This window comes from Planococcus citri, chromosome 1 (genome assembly GCF_950023065.1).
Source record: "Planococcus citri chromosome 1, ihPlaCitr1.1, whole genome shotgun sequence".
Taxonomy (NCBI): Eukaryota; Metazoa; Arthropoda; class Insecta; order Hemiptera; family Pseudococcidae; genus Planococcus; species Planococcus citri.
Genome location: NC_088677.1, coordinates 20,210,403 through 20,230,118, shown reverse-complemented (window position 1 = coordinate 20,230,118; position 19,716 = coordinate 20,210,403). Strand labels below are relative to the sequence as shown.

At 31.3% G+C, this 19,716-nt stretch overlaps 1 protein-coding gene across 2 annotated transcripts; it reads right to left on the bottom strand.

Annotated features, from left to right (window-relative positions):
* Nucleotides 1-347: 347 nt before the first annotated feature.
* Nucleotides 348-8,113, bottom strand: LOC135849764 (very long chain fatty acid elongase 4-like). 2 transcript variants are annotated; one of them, XM_065370337.1, is made up of 7 exons: nt 7,977-8,113; nt 6,241-6,331; nt 3,195-3,382; nt 2,985-3,065; nt 978-1,277; nt 678-827; nt 348-594 (listed from the first exon to the last, which is right to left on the bottom strand). In XM_065370337.1, the coding sequence occupies exons 1-7, from the start codon at nt 7,989-7,991 to the stop codon at nt 517-519; spliced, it is 903 nt and encodes a 300-aa protein (XP_065226409.1). In that variant the 5' UTR covers nt 7,992-8,113; the 3' UTR covers nt 348-516. The 2 variants fall into 2 exon arrangements, with proteins under 2 accessions (XP_065226409.1, XP_065226410.1); XM_065370338.1 differs by lacking the exon at nt 7,977-8,113 and adding an exon at nt 6,563-7,165.
* Between the last annotated feature and the right edge of the window lie 11,603 nt (nt 8,114-19,716).

Below are 19,716 nucleotides of genomic sequence, written 5' to 3'. Positions count from 1 at the left end.
CAATTTTGGCGAATTTAAAAAAAAAAACTTTTTATGAAAATTTTTCAATTTTTTTACAACTTTTTGTATTGTTAGAATTAATTTACCCCTTTCCTAAAAAATGACCAGTTGTAGATCATGCTTTTTATTACCAACACATATTTTTTTCAACATTCTGTCTCAATCCTCTCGATTTGTTTATCATTAGATTTTTTACTTCGTTTTTTTTTTTTTTTTTTGTTGAACAAGTAGGTACAACAAATTTAATCTTATTTTTGAATGAAAATAGTCGGATTATTTTCAAATTTATCTCGGAGTATCCTGATCAATAGTTAAGTTGTTTATGGTTACTCTAATCGAATAAAATATACACTTTAAAATAATATATTTGCTCCATACTTTTGAAAATTATTATCATAAAGAAAATTGTAAATCTTAAAAATTTAACAATAAAATAAATAACGTACAAGTTTCAACTACAGAAAGTTATTTTTGCTTGTGCTACTCTAAAAAATAAATAAGTAAAAAATAAACATTTTATTGCCATTTTTTGGAAGTACTAGGAACTGATTCGAGTCGTTCATTAGCGTTATTATCGACAGCTTTTTCTTTACCCTGTATCGAGACAAAAGCAGATATAAATATTACAAATTCGTTGTTTAAGTACCTATAAATAAAATTGAGAAATAATAAATTACCGGTTTGAAGTACGCTTTAGCGTAGAAATTTCCGAAAAGAACGATGAACGAAGACATGTAAACCACCAATAGGTATTGCAACCATAAAGGAAACTTGCAACCGGAACGAATTCCATTCACTCCTAATATTAAAGCTGTGGTAAATTGAATCTATAACCAAACAAATGTTAAATAATAAAATTAGTTTCTTTTTTTTCCAAACAAAATTTAAGAACTGTCTTTTGAAGTACTTAGGTAAATTTGTTTCATCGAATGACAATAGTCATACTCTTTAGAAAATAAAACAAGTTTTTTAATTACCAATTGAAGCATCGTCAAATATTTTTTCCACCATAAATATTTCGCAATCGATGGTCCCATCGCGGCCAATCCGTAATAAGTGTACATGAGAACGTGAATTGAGCTATTGACCATTGCAGGGAAGAACGTCGAACCACTTGGTACGTATTTAATACCGATCCACCATAGAGAAAAGATGGTAGAATGATGGTATACGTGTAAAAATGTGAGCTGTTTATCTTTTTTCCTTAAAATAAAGAAAAATGTATCGCAGAATTCGAGTAATTTTGAAAAATAATACCACCAGACCGCGTTTGCTATCTGAAACACGAAAATAAAAATGTTTTTTTTTACTCAACTATTCGAATAAATATTAAGGAATAAATTCATCACCGCAATTGGAAAATTCCAACTACTATAGGTACCTGGTACACCCCCTCCAATTACGAGCACAAATGAACTGTTGTACAATTATGCAAAAGTCATGTTGTGACCTATCAAAATAAATTAAAATTTCGTGAGAAATTCAAATATTTTCACGAAAATGTTTTTTGAGCATTTTTGCAGAATTTTGAGCCCAAAATTAGGTCATGATTTTGAGGATTATTGAAAATGAGTAACGTGACTTATCATTTATCAAACCAGGTTAAAATTTCGCGATAAAATCGAATTTTCCCATAAACATGTTTTTTGAGCACCTTTGAAGAACTTTCAGCTCAAAATTGAGTCATGATTTTTAAAAAAGTGCAATTCGGCCCATCAGAATGGGTTAAATTTTCACGAGAAAATCAAACATGCCGACAAAAATGTTTTTTGAGAATTCTTGAAGAATTTTGACTCTTAGTTTGGGTCATGATTCTTGGGATTTTTGAAAAGATTCACTACAACCAATCAAAATAACTTGAAATTTTGCGAAAAAATCAAATATTTCCATAAAAATGTATTTGAGCATTCTATAGAATTTTGAGCCCAAAATTAGGTCGTGATTTTTGGGATTATTGAAAAAGGGTAGGTATTTCAACTGATCAAAATGAGTTAAATTTTCGCGAAAAAATCAAATCCTACATATAAATTTTTGCTAGAAAGTCAGATACTTATTTGTTTTTTGAGAATTTTTGCAGAATTTTGACTCTCAATTTGGGTCATGATTCTTGGGATCGTTTAAAAAGTTCACAGAATCGATCAAAATAATTTAAAATTTTGAGGAATTTTAAGCCAAAAATTGGGTCACGATTTTTGGGATTTTTGAAAAAGTGTAATTCCAAATACAGATCAAAATGAGTCGAATTTTCGCAAGAAAGTCAAATGTTTTTTATGAGCATTTTTGACAAATTTTGATCCCAAAATTGAATCATTATTTAAAATTTTTGAAAAAAAGTAGTTCGACCAATCAAAACGGGTCAACACTTCACGATAAAATCAAATTTTTCCGCAAACATGTTGATTGTTGACTGATTTGGGTGGGGATAAAATTAAAATTTGACCAAATTGACATAAAGGTTGAAATTTAGTTTGTATCCTGGGCATTTCCCACCTCGTGAGTCGATTCGCGATGGTTCTGAACCGTTCTAAAACCTCCAGAAATTTGCAAAATCTCCAGTTTTCGAAAAAAACCAGTCCAAAGGAAAGAGGCTGGAATTTGATTTATATCCAATTTTCGACCACCAGAGTCAATTGGTGATGGTTTTGAACTATTTATGGAGCCTCCAGAGGTTTTTGATTTTTTTTTTTTTTGATAATCTTTTGAGAAAATTTTGGATTTGAACCAATGAAAAAATATTTTGAAAATATTTGGCTAAATCGATTGAGAGGGTCATAAGAATTGTGAATTCGGGTCAGTAACCGTTGAACTCCAATTTCAATTTTTTTCCTGACTCGCCACCAATGATCACATGCATAAAAAAAACTACAGCCCCAATAGGAAGTTAAAATTTATAATCAATGCATGCTTTAATAAAAATAGGCCTAATTAAAATGTATAAATAGGTAAATACATATGTTAAGGTACCTATTCAGTCCAGTACTTACCCTTAACTCTTCTTTATGGTTAACATAAGTAACAGGTTGACAAACGTAGCTATATTTGAGTCGTGTAGATGCAACAAGTAACTAGAATAAAAAATCGTTACAATTTATGAAAAATTTTACAATTTTGAATTTCAATTCAAAAAATAAATCAAGTGATAAAATGATACTCGTAAATAAAAATATGTATGTACTATGTGGTTAAAAACTCACCTCATAAGCAATATAAAAATTAAGCAACGCCATTGCTAAATTATAAGGAATGAGTGCCCAAGTCAATTTGAACGGTTTCCGACTCTTCATTAATCGGGGACCCACATAGACAATAATTAAATATAAAATTGTATACATAATCGTTGGTATAGGTGAATCAACCATTAGCCATCCCTTCGTTCTATTATCTGCAAAATTCAAACATGAAAATTTAAAAATTAACAGTCTACTGCATTATTTGTTTCAAATCTCACAATATCAGTGGCGACTACTGCAGCTTTCCAACAAAAGGTGGTGCAAATTTCGTGAATGGTACGCTATGCCCTCCAACCCCCCCCCTTCCCCCTCGCCAAGAAATGCCGTTAGACCACCATTCAAAAACATGAGAGCTGTTTCATTAGTTTTGACACCTTTGGAATCGATTTTTTTAAATTTGAATAATAATAAAACAATATTGCCGAATTTTAGTAGATGCAAACAGCGGAGGTTGGGACTATTTTTCTCGGGGGGGGGGGACTTGAGACAAAAATGCCAACGAATTTCAAATTTTCATAAGCGATTATTGCTTTAAAATGTTTTTTAAAAACATCTCTAAATTTTACTATTGACTTGGTTCTGTTTTTTTTTTTTTTGAAATTTTCCAAATTACGTAATTTTTCCATTCTTGAAAGTTTTTGAAAATTTGGACCCATAATAAGTAAGATTTAAATTAGTTCGAGCGAAACGAGGGCCAAGCTTCGAAAAATTGATTAGCTACTTGAAAAGTAAAACAACGTTACCTATAACTTATTCTTGATACGAGAAGTCGGTTTTTATGGCTTCAACATTTTCAAATTCTAACAATAGTTTACACGAAATTTTAATAGGTATTTTTGAAAACACAAGTGCTTTTGGCTCGATCGAAGTCAGCGCAAATGCTTATGAAAATCACACGTAAGTAAAAAAAAATTATTTTGGTGTAAAAAGCCAATTTTGTTGAATTCTTAATAATTTAAAAAAAATTGAGCAAATAAAATATTTTCCAAATAGTACCTACAGTGCCTTAGCCAGAGAGAGGAAAATTATTCAGTCAGAGCGAAGCGAAAGTGAAAACTTTCAGAAAATTCAAGTAGGTGAACAATAATTTTTCAAAGGTAGAAAATTGTCGAGAATTTGTCAAATTTTGCTCAATTTTCCAAATTTTTGACTAAAATTCGTCGAGTCCCAGTCCATAAAGCAAAACAAGTGAATCCGAGCGAAATGAGGGCAAAAAATTTGAAGAATTAAAAAATTCTATAACTAAATGAAACAACATTAGGTATTCATGATGTGAAAAGTTGATTTACTTACTGGCTTTGATGTTTTTCAGATTAGAACAATAATTTTGATAACTTTTTAAAAGTTTATGACCAATTTAAGAAACAATAAACGTCATTTTTTAAAGCAAAACCCGATTCAATTGCCATTAAAATTTGTCAAATTTTGAAAAAATACAAATTTTTTTTTTTTGAAATTTCAATTTTGGAAAAGACAGAATTTGAATATCAAATTTTCAAACGTCAGTTTTAGAGAAGAAAATTGAAGCTTTTGAATATTTATACCTACTTCAAGAAATTATGCTAGATCATTTTTTTATGAGAAAAGTTCCTTCATTTTTTTTGGTTCTTAAATTTTTCGTTTTTTTTTTGTTTTTTTGTTTTTTTTACTATACCTATTTGACACTTTTGGAAATAAAATTAAATACTTTATTTTCAAAGTAAAGCAATCTTGAAATAACATTGAGGCCTTGGCGAAACGCATTCGAAAGTTTTTGAAAATTAATACATCAAGCAGTGAAAGGAAAAAGCTCAAGACTTATGAAAAAAAAATATAAAAAAACGTAAGTATAAATATTTTGCTAATTTTTTTGGATAAAAAGAAAACCCTCGATTTTCTGTAACAAAGTTTCGCATTGACTTTCATCGACTCCAGTATCACGAAAAATACATTATTTTAGGGGGGGAGGGGGGGTAAGTAGGACTCTCTGAGATGAATTTGTGCCTAACAAAAATCGACGATCCTTTTGAAAAAAAACATGATTAGGTAAAATACGAGTTCATAAATCATTAAAAAATCTTGCAAAAATTCAAAAAATGCTCTTCGATCTTAAGAAAACTCTGACGACGAAATCTTTTAATGGCCTATTTAGAAAAATAGCCTGGACTGATTAAATTTTCGTCGAATTTTGAATACTTTTGAAGTTTTACCTGCTGTTGCTTCAAAAAAGGTCCGAAACGAACCTTCCAAATTTTATACCCTCTCCGTCAGAATCTTCCTTCTCCGATTTTATCTCAGGTTTGAATACTTTAATGCTAATTGAGCAATGTGCAATTGATTTTTGTTTTTGATTTTTTTGAAATTCAATTTCGCAAAAATAAGTCAAACTGACAGGAATAAAACTATAGAGATTTTTCAAGGGAGGGAAGGGTGATTGAATGAGAAGAGAAATGCCAATTTTACCAATTTTGATATAAGTTTAGATATAATACTCACACAAAGGCTTATTCAAAAATTTCTATTTTTTCTTTTAAATTTATGAAAGATTCAAAGATGTAATTTTTCTAGTCCAGGAATTATATAGAAATTGACCGAGCAAAACGAGGGCAAAAGCTTTCAAAAATTCGTATTTCAAGAGGTGAAAAACAATACGTTTTTTTAAAAAAATACGTTTTTAAAAAAAAAGTTCATTTTTTTTTGGCTCCAAAATTTCAGAATTTGAATGTCAAGTTTCTTTTCATGTTTTTTCAGATAAAAAGTGTACCTATTTTGTTTGGTTTAAACATTTTTTTTTTCAATTTTAATGAAAGGTTTTTTTCAAATTTCAATTTAAAAAAAACACTTGAACAACTTTCTGAACGGTTCGTCGATTTTTTCTACAAAATTCGAATTTTCGTGATATTGAGAATGTGTGTGGTATCCTACCTATTATAAACCCCAAAAAGAAGCACCACCTTTTCAATCTGCAAGGTCTCCACTGTCAAAAATTAAATAACTTCACCGGTTAATAATATTTCACAATTCAACGTACCTGATAAGGAATGTGACCAATTATAAAAGTCATTCATTTTAGCAACTATTGAGCGAGTTTTATTTAAATATTGCATATCCATTATTTCTATCTAGAAATTAAAAATAAAAAAAGAACGTTAAATCAATGTTAAAATAGTTGGTAAGTTTTAATTTTATTCTAATAAAAAAAAATTATTTTGCGTATCTTTAGGTACACGACTTTTTTGTAAAAATATACTCGTATGTCAATTAAAAATAAAATCATTACCTCGAAAAACTGTAAAAAAAAATCAACTCGATAAATTTAAATTTCAAAAAAAAAATCAACACTATAAACCTACCGTTTTAAAGTTAAAAATTAAATTTAAAAGAAAAAATTCAACTCGGGAACATTTACGTTACACAAGAAGAGTAAAAAGCAAAAAAATTTGATTAAAATCTGCTCGCAACTAAATGAACACTATGACTCGATCATTCTACATAGAGGTACATAACACAGCACTTGTTAGTAGAACCCTTATCATCTAATGAACTAAACCGATTGCCAGATATGATCGGATAGGTAAATGTTAGCGGTAGTCGTTAACATCTCACCCAAACAAATAATTCAACATGACCCACATCATATTCATAATAGTTATTGTTACATTGACGATTTGTGATTTTCATGAGCAATGATAGATGGAAAAATTACAGACTGGTTCGAAAATCATTCCACATGTATATCGAACTACCTATACTTACACTTGTGATAGGTAGGTAGTGGGGAATACGAACCAGCTTCGGTAAATACTCTGCTAATGCCATCGAATCGAAGTTTTGTGTGTGTTTTTTATGGATATGTGTTCTTGTATTTAAATATTGGCAGAATTTTTTCGATTCATGGTGTAAAAAACATTCACTTTTCTTTTCTATTTTTTTTTTTTTTTTTTTTTTTTTTTTGGTAGAATAAGAACTGAAATATGTATGTAGATTCCTACGATTCAATATTTCTAAATTAATTCAAAATTCCATAATAAAAAATGTATTCTTGAGGCAGTTGCTAAATCCAAAATAGTAAAATATTCGTAGATTTAAAAAATAAATAAATAAAAAAATGCAGTCAAATTTTCAAAACAACTTGTAGATCATCATAGAAATAAAATCATTTTGATACATTCGAATATAGAGTCGTGTTTTAACGGTTTAGCTATACATTGTGTCCAGCGTACGAAGATTTTCGATTTCACTCCGCAAATTTACTTTTATTGTTTGTGTTCTTTTGTTTAGCAAAAATGCGATTTGTTCAAATAATTTACAAATGTAATACCAACGCGCGGCTTTATAGACTCAAAGGAAGAATAATCCAGGGCAAGTGATAACAATTGAATATGCTCCGGCTTTCGTGTCGTTTATTCTTGGTCCATTAATTTTCGCAAATTATCGAACAGTGTACCTATGTATTTGAGATGGTCTGCATCGTGTACCTACTATAAGAAAGCGATGAGAAATGGAGCATAAATTTTCTATTTGCGATCCGTTCGTTTAGAAGGTTTAAAAAAATTGATTTTTTTTTTTCTTAAATTGAGCGAACGAGAGTCAAAATGAGTTTTAAAATCCACTCACTTACATATATCTGTTAAAATAATTGAAAGTGAAGTAAGTGAAGCTCTCAAGACTACATAACGTACACAACGAGCTGAATTTTTTGATAAAATATTTTAACTTTATAAATAGGTATACGTAATTTACTAAAATAATATCGGAAATACTCACCAAAAACTTATCCATTTTACACCCAACTCGATAGTAAAAATTAATTTAAAAAAATAAATATTACATGATACGATATAAAAAAAAGTATAAAAGTATAAAAAAATTGAAAGTTAAACTGAAACTGAACTAAACCTACCGTAATTTTGGAAACTTGTGTAAACTCCGCAGAATACTGCATCGTGAGCGGAAAACAAATACGCTTGCGTGAATTATTAAATCAATGCGGAGGTCGAAAAACTTTCAAGTTACGTACGAGCAAAGCGCTTTAAAGAGGGAAAGTTGGGTTAACTTGGGGTGATATTAAATGATGCAAATGTACAAGATGAAAGATGAATATGAATGGAGACTAAACACGTCATATTTCATTGCCCGTGAATTGTTTACTTTTCAGACTTTTTTTTTTTAGTAGGTAGGTAGGTAGGTAGGTAGGTAGGTAGGTAGGTAGGTATGGTATTTCAAAGGTAGACTGTATTAGTACAGGCTTTTTAGGTTTTAACATGGCAAAAAAACTCGCAGGAAGGGGAAGTTTTTTTGTATAGGCACAGTATGAGTATGTACTTCAATTTTCTCGAACTTGACTAAAATCCGTGCACATCTTGTCCCCCTTCGAAGGGGTCAAAACGGTCCACATTTTGGTTTTTCAGCTGTAACGTCCTAAATTACTCTGATATCGAAAAAATGTTCGAACAAAAGTTGTGAAGCATTAAAAAATAAAGATTTTTTGTCATCACAAATTTTTTCGTAGGGGCTCATAAAGGGGAGGTACAGCGTTTGGAAAAACGTAATTTTTGACAACTGCTCACCAATACTAAAAAATTTATAAAGTTGGCCTAATCGACTTTCAAGGAAGTTCTTCTGCATATTAAATCTCACTGGTATGCGGAACGAAAAAAAAAATCACAATTCAATTCACCTCCCTCCCCTTTCCCCATTGCATAATTATTTGGAAGAATGGAAGTCTCTTGAAAAAATTTCAATTTAAAACATTCAAAAAATTGTTCAAACGTTGTAGAGCATCTAAACAGGAATAATTTTTATCCCGGAATTTTTTCTTCAAGTGGTCATGTGGGAGGAGGAGGAGGAGGAGGAGAAGGGAGTTATCGTGTTTCCAAAGTATAATCTCTTCAGAAAATTTATCTTGATGTCTGTAAATGAAATTAAAATCAACTCAATTTGATTGTAGTATCAACCCTTATTTGTTCAACTTCAAAATATGGCGTAGAGAGGGAAATATGACATAATTAGGCCTTTATTGTGACAAAGGGGGGGGGGATTTTGAGTAGTGTTGAAAATATCAAACAATATCGTGTGACATATCGTTTGCTATGTATTCCGGGGCGCTGAGTCCGAATTAGCCTTAGTTTTTTCATTTGACCCTTTTAACCCCCAAGAAACACCCCAATTGGACCCCGAAAATGAAACAAATGATAATTCATCCTTAGTGAAATACGTTTATTAGGTTTTTTGGGGCGCTGAGTAGTATATTGTTTGCTGAATTTTAGAGAGTGTTGTGTGCTGATATGAATTATTTTTCAGATGGCCTTCCCTACCCCTCCCAGACACCCTTAATATTTTGTGATTCTGCCAAAAACAACAAAAAATAACACCTTCTGTCGAAATTTCTAAAACAATCACACGATTAAAATTGATGCTTTCTCGCATAAAATTCCAAAAATGCTCAAAGTTTCCTAAAATGAGGTACCGCAAGCCTAAAAGTATGGCTACTGGCTGCTGCCAGAAATCGCCAAAAAGTCTCGCTTCTTCGACAAAAATTGCGAAAGAGTATAATTTTTTGCCAATAATTCCCAAAAAATTGTCAAAGTCTCGCTTTTTGCCAAAAATTGTCAAAAATTCTACCTTTTTCAAAAAAATGGCTAAGGATTGTCGTTTTTTACAAAAAATTCCAAAAAATCCTACCTATTTTTTATGAAAATTTTCTGCATTTTTTTTTTTTTTTTTTTTTGCAAAATTGTAGAAAAATTGGTTTTGGCTCAAAATTTTTAGGTGAAGGCAGCCTTGCTTTTGTCGCGAAAATCTTTTTTTTTTCGTTGTAAAAATTGCAAAAAGAAACCGGTTTTAACAAAACTACCAATAAGTCTTATATTACCTGGTTTTTCAAAATGGCCAAAAATCTTACTTTTTTTCTTCTTCATTGTTCACTCATATCCGGGCATCGTGACTATGGAGCCTTCCCAATCAGCTGTCTCCAACCTTCTCTGTCTTCAGCCTGTCTGGTGCCCTCCTTTAGTGTAAGCCCTGTATCCTTCTTCTTATAATGGTGGTGAGTCTATCCTTCACATCTAGGTCTTCCAGGAATTGACCTGTTTGTTTTTTTCTTGGTCCATGAGATTCTAAGCATTTGTCTATAGCAGTACATTTCAAATGCATCTATCTGGCTCTGATCTGTTTTCTTCACTGACCATGTCTCCGAGGCATATAGGAATATTGAGAATACGAGTGTTTTTGCAATCTTTAACTTTGTTCTCTTGGTGATTACATGGCATTTCCTAGATTTGGTAGAGTTTTCCTACAGATGTTTTTGCAATTAATGCAAGTCTTCTCATCTCCATCTTCTGAACTTCTACTGTTGGTAGACATGTGCGCCGTTAGGAAATTGCATGGTGGCAGCATGAGGTCAATTTTTATTGGCGCGGCTGCGTTTCAACGGTGTGAGCTGATATTCACACCGGTTCTAAAACCCCATAGTTTTGCCTGTAAAATAGAGAAAATTTGGTTACAGAGGTTTTGAGGGCCCCACTTTCATCTTTGATCACTATTTGACCAAAAATCCAAAAACATAAAAGGGACTTCAATAGGAGAGAATTGAAATTTTTTTCAAACAATTTGACATTGGTACATTGGCAGCAGTGCACATGTCTAACTGTTGGTTATTAGGGAGTCTAAATATAGTACAAAGCTTTGTATGTACTACTTCTATTCCATCTATCTCTTGCCGCTCTGGTTGGTTGTTGTCCACCCTGTCTATTATCATCATCTTGGTTTTTGATTTGTTCACCTTCAGACCCTTGGCTAGGCTAACTTGTTCAATCTTGCCCATGATCTCCTTCATGTTGTCGATGTTTTCAGCCAGTATTGTGGAGTCATCTGCGTATCTCAGATTCAATATTTTCCTGCCTCCCACCATAACTCCTTTGTTCTATCCTTCTAGAGCTTCCCTCATCCCTCATGGTCTCATTATCCATTCTCCATATGCATAGAACAATATTGGCTGAGAATGCATCCCTCCCTCACTCCTTTGTAGGTCTTGAAGTGATCACTGATCAGTCAGTTTCTCTTCTACCTTTACCTGTGCGTTGTGCGTTGTTGTTTTTGTACAGGTTCTTCATCAAGTCTATCAGGTGTTTTGGTACTCCCATTTTTCCAAGGTTTCTCCATAATATCTTCTACTTAACAGTTAACGTTGTCAAAGGATTTTTCATAATCAATGAAGCAAAAGGTAGATAGTTTTGTTGAATTCTTGTGCCTTTTCAATTACAGTAAAAGCTTGTTATAATGCTTCTCAAGGGACCAAAAAAAAAGCGTTATAAGCCGAAGCACACTATAAGCGAAAGTTTTTGTGTGAATGGGGCTGTCTAGGAACCAAAAGAAATCAGTGTTAAAACAAAGTTAGTGTTATAACCAGAAGCATTATAACAAGCTTTTACTGTATCTGATGAATGTTGAGGATTTGTTCTTTTGTTCCCCTTCCTCAAACAAAACCTGCCTGTTCTGGAGGTATTTGAGGAAGTATAAATGACTTGATGCATTAGTGTATGATGTTAAGGAGTACTTTGCTGGTGTGAGATATCAGGGAGATTGTTATGTAGTTAGAACATTCGAGCTTTGGCCCTTTGTTGTGCAGAGGTAGGTATGTATATGGATGTAGTCCAGTCCTGTGGCCATTTCTGATCTCTCCTTATTTTGTTACATATGATTAGGGCTAGGATTTTTAAGCGCTATCAAACACGTTTTAAGCGCTATGAAAAAGCATTAAAAATGTAAGAAAAAAGCAAAACAAAAAGCGCTATCAAATCCTACCATGTTACATATCAAAATGAAGGGTTTTTCAAACCAAGCAAGATAACCTCCTTTAAATATATGTACAACTTGAACCAAAATGAACGAAATGAAGAAAATGAAAAAAAAGGAAAAAACTGAAACTAAAAATTAGAAAAAAAAATAATAAATAAAAATTGAAAAATGAAAACTGAACCTGTTATTTTTCAGTTTTTCTTCCCTTGTTTTTTTGAACTGATCTTTTTTCAACAATTATTTATTTTTTTCAAAAATGTGCAAAAAGTAGATAAATTTTTGTATTTTGGGAACTAATTTCTTCAATTTTACCAATTTTTTACCAAAAAAAGCGCTAACGACGAAAAAAAAAACCAAAAAAGCAAAATTTCCGCATTTTTTGCCCAAAATAAGCATTTTAAAGCATTTACACCCAAAAAAAGCAAAAAAAAGCACTATCAACTTTCACCATTTGCCTCAGAATGGAATGAAACGCAAAGAAAATATATTTATGCCGTATAGGGTGTTGCTACAAAAAAAAACATGAAAAAATCCTAGCCCTAGTAATGATATATCATAGTACTCTCATTGGTCGCTGCTGTCATCATCTCTGCAACTTCACCATCTGCTCCAGCTGATTTAAAAAACTGTAAAAATGACAAATGACCCATTTTTGTTGGAAATTTACAAAAAAATATATTAAAATTACTGCAAAGTCATATTTTGCTCAAATGGTTAACCAGGGCTTTTTTGTGAGGGACATGGAGGGCCTCAGTTACCCCGAAGAAAAGTTCAAAAATATCAAAAAATTGTCATAAAAACTAAAAAAAATGAAAAAATTTGAAAAAAATAAAACTTTTTGGCCAAAATTATTCAAACACAAAATCTATCAAGGTTGCCAGATTGAAAATAATTTTGAATTATGGAACATTATTAGGTACTTGAAGAGCAAAAAAAAGTGATCGAAATTTTTTATTTCAAAAAGGTTCAAAATTGAAAATTTGATGGAAATTTGGAAATTTTTCCTAATCTAAGATTTAGCATTTCAGTTTGCACCTTAGTACTTACCTTGTACTTGAATTGAAACGAAAGTTACTTTTTTATATTTCCAAAAATATTTTTTAAACAATAAAAAAATATTGTAGGTAGGTAAATAAATACTCTATTGCACCGACACACAAAACTTCTCCTTCTCATGATTTTTTTTTTTTTGGTTAAAACCTAAATAACCTGTACCATATCGGTAGGTAGGTTGATGACACACACAATGTAACCAAGAAATGTCAAGTTGACAAGATCTGCCGCATATTTTTCCTCGTAGGTATGTATTTGTACGTAGCTTATCCGCGATGAAAATTTTTTTCTGAATCAATGACCGCAATACCATCATCACACATCTCGGGTATATACGTATGTATTTACCGAATAAGTATTTATTTTAGAAATATACGAAAGATATACAGGTCAAGCTTTGACGGACAATGCTATAAAAATAACAAAGAATCAACATTTATAAATTATTGATGCTGCATGCTTTCTTTGCAATTGTTCAATGATTTGAATGAAAGAACTTGCTTGTAAATGACTATGTACTTTTCACCGGTTGATTTTTTCTTTCTCACTCTTTTCGCGCGTCTGCGTCTGCACCCAGACTACCTACTATCAGTTCGGTCGTATATTAAGAAACATTGTATGAGTCGCGGTTTAACAATGGACCTCCTAAATTGTTATTTTATAAAATAAGCCCTCGGCTGTATATGTGTGCTTTGAGTAGTTCGCTCACTAGAATAATACCAGTACAATCGAACAAACGTCCACTAAGATCCTTTTCAGTTCAATGATCGATATTTTAATAAACGGTATAATACGTCCGTGGAGATGTATTCGCATACGTATAAATGCATTACTCATATGTAGTACCTAATACCTTACCTACCTGGCTAGACCTATACATATGTAGGACAAATTATAAACGTAGTTCGAATTATCCATGTACAGATATACCTTCTCATAGAAGCAGGTTAAGTGGAAGAAAGTTTGAAAATTTATTAAACTTGGGCCCTATTTCACTTACTCATAGTCATAGGTAAACCAAATTTGAAATACAATATGGAAAAATTTGCAAGAGTTTTCTCTTTAATGAGAAGCTTGTTCATTCTTTCATATCAAAAATTGGGATTACGAGACAAAACAGTGGACTTTTAGACAAATGCTGACCAAAAAGTGGTATATTTAGGATTTTTTTGAAAAAAAACTAGTCTTTGCAGTAAATTTAACAAAAAACCATTCTTTTGAAAATTTTGACATCAATAGATATTTTTTTACAAATTTTTAATTTTTTACAAAAAAATTTTGTCAAAAAATAACTTTCTGGCAATTTTGATGAAAAATTCTTTTTCGTCTGTTTTTGACAAAAATTGTCCCTTTTTCGTTTTGTGCAAAAAAATTAGGTTTTTTTTCACAATAACTGGGTAAAAAGTATGGTTTATTTTGCAATTTTGAATTCGCCACAAAAATACAAGATTTTCTGGATAAATTTTCACCGTAAAGGTTTTTTTCGCAATTTTGGCAAAAAACGTGACTTATTTCTTGCAATTTTTATGAAAAAACAGGATTTTTTGAGCAACTATGCCAATACGTGGCCCCTTCTTACAGTATTTGCAAAAAAGTAGGGTAAGTAGTTGTCATAATTTGAGGTGCACATTTTTTGTTAAATTTGATTTAAAAACCTGATTTTTTTGACATTTTGACGACTGACGACAGAAGCAGATTTTATTTTTTACATCTTCTTCTACTTCCAAAAAATGCAAGACTTTGTAGTTAGAGCAATTTCGATCAAAAACTGTTTTTTTGCAATTTTGGCAAAAAATAACTTTTTGGCAATTCTTATGAAAAAAACAGTTTTTTAAAACAATTTTGATACGAAATGAAGCTTGAAATTTTTGCAGTATTTGCTAAAGAGTAAGTAGGCTTTTTTATAATTCGATCAAAAAATTATTTTTTTATGCCGTTTTAACGAGCTCTTGCGATTTTCGTAAAAATTCTAAAATTTATTTTTTGGGGGTAATTTTCAGTATTAGGTAAATATATGTTAATTTTTTTTTTTAGTGTTTCAACATCATTTTAAAGGATTTTCTCAACACTTCTTCATATATTTCGGGCAGCTATCTTTAAAATTTTAACAGTTTTTGAAATCTTCCAGTGATTTTTAATTTTTTTTAGCGTTTTTAGATTATTTCAATGCATTTTAATTTTAATTAAACATTTTCCCATGCATTTTGTTTTGGAGTATTTTTTTTGAAATTCGAGACCTTTTTGAAACTTCATTTAATGCTATTTTTATTGATCTGCTTTCATTTCATGATGGCTTTAAATCTACATTTCAGTAGGTATTTTATGAAATTTTTCGTAACTATTTGGTGAATTCAAAAAAATGAAAATGTAACATGCTGATTTGTTCGCTATTTCCAATTTCCAAAATCGATATATGTACCTACATATAACAGTTTAGAGCCATTCATAGAGCTCCCAGCAAGTTTTTAGATTTTCCAGTCTTGCAAAAATTGCCAAAAAAGGATGAAAATCAAATTCTAACACCCTAAACTTGGATTGTGGCCAGTGATTTTTTTTTTTTTGTAAACCGACTGGAAAATTTCAGAATGTGTAAGTGTAAGGGGTCCCAGAAGACATGAAAAAAATCACAAATTGATCGAGAATGTCAAAATTAGGTTATAAATAAAATTTTAACTTTTTATACAGACGAGTTAGTAAACGAGGAATTTCTCATTTAAAAAAACAAAAAAAAATCGTTGTACGAGTAAGTAGACCCTCAGAGGATTTGAAACTACTACAAATTGAGAGATTCCATAGAAAAAGGGCCTTAGTCAATTTTTTTGTTTTTTTGATTTTTACAATTCCGAATAGTATATTAAAAAAAAAATTTTGTCATTAATTCCATCATATTGAGTGATATTGAAGTGTTCTTCCATGAAAAAAAAAACGAATTGGAAAATGTTTGCTTGTAAAAAAAAAATTTCAAGTCCATTTGAACTTGTGAAAGTAGACATAGACATTTATTTTTAAAGTGCTTACAACACAATAATATTTTGGTTTTTAAAGCACTTATACTATTTTTTGACTTGTAAAAGTCAGTGAAAAAAATTGACTAGGGCCCCTTTTCTATGAAGCCCCTTATTGATTTGGGAGACCGAACTTAGAGTAAATTTTAAGTTTAGGTATCTGTCTGCCTTGGTGTCTGTGTTTTATTTTTAGATTTTTCTGGTTCAACTTCAAAATTCATCGAGTCGAATTACCGTGATTTTTACTCTTTTCGTGATGATTAGCTAAATTTTTGAATATTGCTTTTTTCAATCTAAAATCTGAAATTTTTTACTAAAAATCTACTGAAAGAATGAAATTTTGAAACATTAAGCAAAGCAGTTGAGAAAAAAGAAGTGTTTATTAGTAGTTTAGTTCACTGACGAATTTATTTTCAAATTTCGATAAATAGAAACGAACTCGTTGATATAGATTATCTATTAAGTAGAAGAATTCGTGGCTGAAATTTAAGTAAAATTTATTTCAAAAATTTAATCTTTTTTTTCTACTAATGACGAAGATTGGGATGAGAAGGAAATAAAAATGCACAGATATGAAATCAACATTTTGAAAATAAAACCACGTTATTCTGATACTTAATTCACTATCTTAAGGTCATTTTAAAAATGAAAACACGAAAGTGAATGATACTCAACTGACTTTGTTTAGATTTGACTAGTTCCTTTGATCCAAGATTCGACAAGTATTTATTCGTGGTTTTCGGGATATATTTTCACTAATTACCTTTGTTACAAACAGGACAACAAAGTTTATTTATGTAATTGCGCTAATTTTTTGTATTCCCAAGTTACACTATTTCTGATTTTTTTCTGACATATTTGATAAATTCCATCCACGCTCTCTCCTTGAAATTTGGACACTTGCAAATTTTGTATCAAGATCGTTCCTATTGAAACCCTTTAAGCGAATTTCCTTGTACGAGAAAAATAATTTAAGAACATCTATGACCTACGTACGATGACATCACAATGATGTACGCAGAAACAGTATTTTGCACCTTGAGTGGATTATCATAGGCAACTTATTCAACATGATACGCATGGATTCATCAACGTTGAATAGTTGCCTTTTAACAATGAAATTGCATACTTGCGACTTGTGTAGGCCCAGTCATTCGTAAATTTTGTTGTCTATAGTGATAATTTTGTGTGCAACAAAGAAATAGGCATACTCACAGAAAACCATGTTCAAGGGAATCACGAAGCAGCTTGTCATTCATTTCGGACGAGAATCGCGAAAATTTGGAATTCATTTCTAAAAATTGTGGTTTCTTGCAAAAAATTTCAAAAAGCCTCATTTTTATCAAAATCTTGATTTTTTTGTCAAGGTCTCAAAATCTTTTTTTTAAACAAAAAATCTAGTTTTTTTTAGCAAAATTGTTACCCACTTGTATACCTAATTCTCATTTTTTTCCAAAAAATACTTAAGAGTCTCACTTTTTTACCAAAAATAGCCAAAAAGCATCACTTTTTGTCAATAAATTATCTTCATTGCAAAAATTATACAAGCCTTGAATTCTGCTTCAGTATATTTATTGTCAAAAATTCCCGTTTTCAGGCAAAATTGCCAAGAAGCTCCGCCTTTTGCTAAAATTATTGTCAGTCTTTTTTTCTGCCAAAATTGTCTAAATCACCAGAAAGATCTCGTTTTTTTGCCAAAAATTTCGAAAAATTTCGAAAAATTGTGAGTTTTTTGTCAAGTTGTTTTTCTGACATAAATTGCTAAGCAGTCATTTTCTTTTGCTAAAATCTTCAAAAGTATCGGGTTTTGCCAAAAGTTTCGATAATTTTCCCTTTAACCGTCAAAAAAGCTCGATTGTTTGGGTTTTAATTTAAAAGTTGTGTTTGTTTTTATCACTTTTTTGGTTACTTTTTGGATTTGTTTTCAAGTTTTTTCGCTTACTATAGAATTACTTTTTACCAGAAAAAAATTAGTATGCGTCCTGGAAATACCCCTAATCCTCATATTGAAGGCTTATAACGTCACCGCTACGAAATCTGGTTCAAAACTGATTTCACAGTTCAAAAGTTGAAAATTGAACTTTCGAATTGAAAGATCAAATTTCAAAATAATGGGCACCTTCAATCCAGGAGAGCCATGCCCCTATAAAATGTGGATTAAAATTTCCACATAGAAAAATACGAGCGTCAGATAACTACCTGATATGTTTTCGGAGGTGCTGAACACGATATGAACTTACCTAATTTTTTAATTGAGCTTTATCTCAAGTTCTCAGGACCCTCTCACCTCCCCTCCCCTCCCCTCCCCTCCCCTCCCCTTCCCCTACGTTTTCGGAAGTACTGAACACGAACATTGCATTTATTTTTTGATATATAGGCATCAAACTTGAATGAAAACTTGATTAAACAACAAATTTGGACATTATGATAAGGAATTTTCGATTTACACATAATTTTTGGGCTTCCAAAAAATTTTTATTTCAAAGGAGGGGGATGGGGTGCAAGAGAAGGAGGTGCTTGTGGCCTTAGACGATGCTCAATCAAAAAACAAATTCGTATTCATGTTCAGCACCTCCAAAATGTTACCCAGACATTGTTTTTTTTTTAATTTGGCCCTCTTGAAAGAAGCAAGGGGCTTGAAATGAATCTCAATCAAAATACCGAGGTCATATTCGTGTTCAGTTTCAGCACCTCCGAAAACATTTTTTTTTGAAACGTTGGCCCAAATTCTAAGGGGGCATAACTCCTTCCTAATTAGAGTGCCCGTTTTGAGAACAGTGTATCTTGAAACACTAAAAACAATTTAGAAAACACCATTTTCTCGAATTTTTCATTTTTTCTCTAAAAAATTTACGAAAATTGAAAATTTTACCACACTTATCTCTCTCCTCGGATATAATACATATTAATAAAGTTCAAGGGAAATGGAAATGAAAAGACGAGTTAATCATTTCCTTTATTATTTTAACCACCACCATATCCTTGACAAAACCCATTCGACATTCCGTTGCATCCTCTTGCTTTCTCGTTCGCTCACACATTCGAAAATACGAAGAAGGCGTTTCTGGTTGCATAGTGCGCGTACGAGTATCTTATATTCGAAAAAAATGAGGCTTCGTTAATGCATGTATTTAGGTTAAAATGTGTCCAAGTATTCGAAATGGTGGAAAAATCCTCTTCAAGCCCGTATCCGTTAAGCATTGGACTATAATTACGTAATGAACTTGAATACAGGGAGAAAAATGTGAAAATGGTATTTACCTGTGACTATGAGAATCTATCTTCGTTGAAGGAAAAATATACTTACTACCTAATAGGCCTACATGTATGGCTTATTGTACGTAACTAGTATACTTATATCGAAGCTTTCGATGTAATCGAAATTATTCTAGCGTTGAAACACTCATTTTTTTAATGCTATACTGAGGTGAAAATTAAAACCGTTACTTTTTCCATTACATGAACGTAATATAGAAATTAAAATGTAATTTATTATTTATTTATGTTCATATTACGTGTACGGTTGTACTATATGTTATCTTTTCGGCAGGGCAGTTATGTGGGTACATCAACATGGTATAGGTACTCGCTTGGAAAAATGTAAACAACGAGGAATTTTATTAAATTCATAAATATTGTACCTCTCGAAT